Raw genomic sequence first — 5,807 nt, 5'->3', positions numbered from 1 at the left:
TCTCTCTCTCTCTCTCTCTCTCTCTCTCTCTCTCTCTCTCTCTCTAGCAAATGTCATAGTTTGACACATGGGCATCTTTTTTTTTCCCAGTGCCGGGGACTGAACTCAGGCCCTTGTGCTTGCTAAGCAGGCACTTATTCTACTGAGCTATTTCCCCAGCCCTCAAATTAGCACCTTTTGGCTTTCATGTTAAAGTTTAATCCCCATTCTGAAGTCTTCAAACAGGACAAATTTAAATGTTGATATGATAAAACTGACAGGATGAAACCTCCATGGCTATATTGTGACTTTATATGAACAGATCAAAGCCAGAACATGTACACACACACACACACACACACACACACACACACACACACACCTGTTCACTTGCTTATGTCTCTAGTCATGTGATGACCTGTGCTGTCTTAGGATTCTAATGGCAAAAAGAAATGAGCAGATGTGGACCTTAGATTTTCAGAAACAAACATAAGCTAAAATAAATGTATTGTCTTCTCAAATTCCCCAGTCTATAGTATTGTGTTTTCAGATCCAGTCAATAGCCTAAGAGGCATGTTAATGAAGAATAGTACATCAGTGTATAAATCACTTACAGTTCATAGATTTTATATAGTTCATGGAGCATATTTATCTCAGGCAGTCTAAATGACAAATGCAGTACTTAAAACCTGAGAAGTCCAGAAGCAATAACTTACTGTTTATATCTAGAATCTACTGTTTACTAAAGTTAGGTGGATTTCTTAAATTTTCAATGCATTAAAGCAAGGTAACTCACTTTTCATTTATAACTTCACAATGGTTCAAGTCAAACTTTAAAACACATGCATTACGTTGTTTATGTATGTTGGAACGTCAATTTCCAAATTAACTCTTTCTTGTCTTGATTTGATGCACACATGATCTAGTTTAATCAAGGGGACAATGCAGAGTGCCACAAAACTGCTCTAACTTAAAAGCCCTAAAATATGTGGAATGGTTGGCACAATTATTCTACATTTGTGAATCACTTATAAATCTCTTTTCTGAATATGTGGTATATAACACAGTTATGACTGTGCACAACTTTGCTAAACAAGCTACTGTTTTACATTTATCATTAGTCAAGAGTTTATGTTTCCCAAGCGTGACAATTTAAACCACAAATATCAGTATCTTATCATAGAAGAGGTTCATTTTCTGGATGGCATGACCTGTTCAGTACATACCAGTGCTGGAGGAGAGAGTTAAGGATTTGTCATCCATTATCGCTGTGGAGCTCAGGTTGATAGGCATTCCCACATCTGACACTTCCCATCTTTTGGTTAGAAATAATGATATGTTCCTGTTTCAGTACAAAAGTTGCAAGATATGGAGCTTTCCATATGCCAAACATGTGCAGTATTAAGCTGTAATTGTTGAGAGTTACGTGATCTCTGCATGATTTCTGTTTTGGTTTGGTTTGGTTTGGTTTGGTTTGGGTTGGGGTTTTTTTGGTTTTTGCGGTACCGGGGATTGAACTCAGGACCCTGTGCTTGCCAGGCAAGCGCTTATTCTACTGAGCTATCTCCTCAGGCCTCCTGTATAGTTTTGAAGGTACTATTTTGACATAGTTCTTTTCTTGTGCATCATACTCTTCTTTATAGCCTCTATAGATTTTTCCTTTTCCTTTCAACCACTAACACATGTGTTCTGCAGTTTCCCATATTTAAATTCCTAACCTTTTTTCTCTATAATTATAGCCATATAGCTTCATCTGGTCCTGCAGTACTAAGGATTAACTGTGTGATTCTAACTCTGAAACAAATTATAACAAATCTGGACATAAATATTACACCTCTAGACCATTTCAATTGTAATTATTTCTATACTATTGCAAGCTCAGTATAAAAAAACACAAACTCATTATTCTCCCTAAACATACTATAATTTTTTCCACTATTTCTTGTCCTACTTAGTGACAACCTCATGTTTCCAAATCTAGATCCCTCCTTATCATCAGTGCTATTTCTAAATTATAATTTCATATGTCCTCCTAAGACTGTGGTGCCCCTCATTTGGTTAAATATCAGAGATTCTGCACAGTGGTGGATCAGGCTGGAGAATAGTTAAGATTTAAACCACTAGATTCTGATATAAAGCACAATACTTTCCATTGCTATAGGTGGCCCCATACAGTTAGTTGTATGTAGCAAGAACAAGACTCATTTTGAGCAGAAGGAACTCAGCCTAAAGCAGGCAATTTCAGAACCCTTCCTGATTTTCCAGTTTGCCTCTTTACCCCTGCTGATTTCAACATGAAACTCCAAATATTGTACTTTGAATTTTCACAAAGTAGCCCTAGATCTTAGAAGTTCTAGACTGGCAGCCCTAATAATACAAACAACTATAAAAAGAAAACCAAAGAATTGCTTAAATAATAAAACAAAATTCTTCTAGGACAGAACAGATTGCCATTGGTTTCCCTCAAAATTCTGGTACTGGCATTGAATACACTTGTTGAAAAAAGGACACACTTTAGTTGTGCTGTTATGGGTGCTGGATGTTCTGCCAATTCAAAACATTCTCCTGTCATGTTCTCTTACAAAGGCCCTCAGGTCTCCAGGTCCACTGAACTTGGTGTGTCCTGAATGGTCTTCATGCTCTCATAGTTTCACTCCTCTGCTTCACACTGGATGTCAGTGAGCCATGCATGGCGTTCATTGTATTTTGATTGTGCCTCATAACAACAAACAGGATTCTCAGAACTACTTCTGATAGTGGCAAAAGGGATGTGTGATCTAAACATTGGGGAATAATTTGATGAGGGATTAGTGGGAATATGTCTTGATGTGATTTTATTTTCAAATTTTAACATTCTGTACCTATTTACCACCCTTATAGTTTAGAGTGACTTACATAATGGTTTTCCACAAGGGCAACCTCAGAGTGGCAAGGGCCTTAACATGAGTAGAGTTCTAGGCATGGAGCAAGAGGTGGTGGGCAATAATGGAGGCTGATAATAAATAGTGTCTGTTGGTGAGATACTAGGTCTCAAAGTGGCAGTGTACACAGAGCATGTCCCAGCTTTCAGCCCTGGGAGTTGTAAGCATGGGGCTCCATGCAGAATGAGTCAGAATGATCCATATAATGAAATAGATAGCTGAGCATTCGCTTTGCTGATGTGTGGCTCTAGTCAGGAAAGAGAGGGAACTCTGGTGATAGAAAACATACTGGTGAGGACATAGAGTGTGCTGACTAGAAAATGGGCCAATTTCATAGGAACTCGCCCCTGGCTTGAATCCAGGGAGACCTTGGACATTGGTTTCGTGGGTGTGATCAATTCACTGGGTGAAGTCATTAGGCTGTGAGGGACTCTCGTGTGCTGTTGGTAAAGAAAATTGCCAAGACATGTCTCAAGGTTAGAGCCCTGATTTTGTGCTGAAAATACCATTCTCCATTCATTATACTTAAACTTTCAAACTCGATATTTTCTAGAAAATATCAGGGATTAGAAGGCTTTGGTGTAAATCAACTGGTAAGACTCATGAGCTAGAGGACATTGTACCCTAAGAGGAGGCATGTTTATGGCCCTGAATGTTAAAGAAATGATCAGTCCCAAAAGGAAGTTACAGCACAAACAAACAAACAAACAAACAAAAAACACTTGCATGCTCTTCTTTCTGAGACTCCAAGCAAGGACACTGATATAAGGGAGCTGTCGATCTTTACAATGACCTTGTCTGAGCATGCCTGAAGAGGTTAGCCTAGGGAGATATCCACAGTGATAGGAGATGGCAAAGTAATAGCTTTCACTGAGAGGAAGGGGAACCATCAACTCTAAAACAGGGAATCACATGCATATATATGCTTCTCTGGGCATGAAGAATGCCAAGAAAATCTGTCACTCTATGTTGGCTTTTTTTCACTTAGCAACAGGAAGGTTGGACAAACTGTCTGATCCAGGTAGGGTAAAAGAGCATATTAGATCCCTGCAGAATCTCTGTGGTTGTCCTTAATAAGGACCACTACAACTACTCTCCTATCAAAACGGGGAAAATGTAAGAGAGCTCTGCAGGTCTTGTATGCCTGGGGAAACCAGCAGTGGGGGTCACATGTATGAGAAAAGCATAGCATGTGATGGTGTTCATTAATGCGGTGAGGGCCATCAGATCCACTTGAGAAGTTCTACCAAGTAATATCTGGCCCCACGGGAAGGGCCATGAGTTAGGACTGATGGCCTCAACACACCCGTGTTCTGGAAGACTGCCAGGAGTTCATAGCCTAGTAAACCCTGTCTAGAGTGAAAGACTGAAAGGATTTTAAACAACACTACATTGCTTCCAGGAAAAGCAAAATTGGCCTGCAGGTGTCAAATATACTGTTGTCCACATGAAGGAGCCCAGGTACTGTTAAAGCTCAGTTATGTGGTCTGCAGTGTGACAAGAGAAGGCCTTATAGTCCAGAGAAGAAGCTGGGCTCTCAGAACAAGAACTGCCGCCTCTATTTTCATATCCAGTGCACACTGGAAAGGGCTCCTCAGTAATTGCTGGGGGCACAATCAAATATGTCCACTGGGTTTCAGAGAGCAGGCTAATGAGAAAAGCTACCCAGTTGCTTCCTACCACAAGGGTCACAGGTGGAACTACAGAGAGACTTTTACTAAGCCAGGGAGGTATCTGAGCCAGAGGTGCTTATGATCTGTTTTTCTTTCTCCCCCAGGTGCCTGCATCACCAGATCTCCTGCACATTCATCATGCATAGGCAGCAAAAGAGAAAGCTTCCTACTGCTGAGAAAGTCTGCCTGGGTGTAGGGGACACCCAGGTAATGCAGGAAGCTCAGTGCATTCCTACAAAGAAGAGACTATTACGCTCTTTATCTTCTTTTTCTGCAGGGGTTACCACTCAAATAGGTTCTACTTCTCAGGCACAAAGCCCTCCAGAGGGATCTCAGCAAGAAGTCTGTAGCACCAAAGCTACACATGAATCAAACATAAGATCAGAAAAAGCAGGAAAATCCAAAAGTAAGAAAAAACAAAAGGCTCTCACCAAGATGGCAAGAATTGTGGAAGTTCAGGCTACTGCTACCAAGAAGAGAAAGTTAGGCTCTTCAACTCCTCCTACACAGGTTACTACGGAGACCGATTCTGCTTCTCAGTCACAGAGCCCTCCAGGGGGATCTCAGGGAGAAATTTCTACCAGTAAAACTACACATGAATCAAACCTAAAATCAGAAAACGCAGAAAAAGCCAAAACTAAGAAAAACCAAAAGGCTCTCAGCAAGATGGCCAGAACTTTGAATGTTCAGGCGCCTGGTACCAAGAAGAGAGTATTACGCTCCTCATCTCTTCCTGCAGAGTTTACTCCTGACACAGATTCCAGTTGTCAGTCACAGAGCCCTCCAGAGGGATCTCAGGGAGAGGTTTCTACCAGTAAAGCTTCACATTTATCAACCCTGAGATCAGAAAAAGCAGGAAAAGCCAAAACCACGAAGAAGGAGAAGGTTATCACCAAGGTGGCCAGAACTTTGAAAGTTCAGGCTGCTGCTACCAAGAAGAGAAAGTTACGCTCTTCATCTCCTGCAGAGCTTACTCCTGACACAGAATCCAGTTCTCAGTCACAGAGCCCTCCAGAGGGATCTCAGGAAGAGGTTTCTACCAATAAAGCCACAGATGACTCAAACATAACATCAGAAAAAGAAGCAAAATGCAAGACTAAGAAAGAAGAAAAGGCCCTCACCAAGATGGCCAGAACTTTGAAAGTTCAGGCTACTGCTATGAAGAGAAACTTACGCTCTTCATCTCGTCCTGCTCAGGTTACTCCTGAGACCGATTCTGCTTCTCAGCCACAGA

The 5,807-nt window shown here is 41.1% G+C and overlaps 1 protein-coding gene across 1 annotated transcript in view; it reads left to right on the top strand.

Annotated features, from left to right (window-relative positions):
• The window catches only part of LOC101588346 (melanoma-associated antigen B6-like), a 50,709-nt gene that overhangs the window by 43,175 nt on the left and 1,727 nt on the right, over nt 1-5,807 (top strand). Inside the window, exon 4 of the mRNA XM_023715411.1 lies at nt 4,678-5,770. Coding sequence (XP_023571179.1) covers nt 4,712-5,770 — 1,059 coding nt within the window. The 5' untranslated portion in view covers nt 4,678-4,711. The remainder of the gene's footprint in view (nt 1-4,677; nt 5,771-5,807) is intronic.

This window comes from Octodon degus, unplaced genomic scaffold (genome assembly GCF_000260255.1).
Source record: "Octodon degus isolate 3935 unplaced genomic scaffold, OctDeg1.0 scaffold00041, whole genome shotgun sequence".
Lineage (NCBI taxonomy): Eukaryota > Metazoa > Chordata > Mammalia > Rodentia > Octodontidae > Octodon > Octodon degus.
This window is presented reverse-complemented; position numbering and strand designations above follow the sequence as displayed.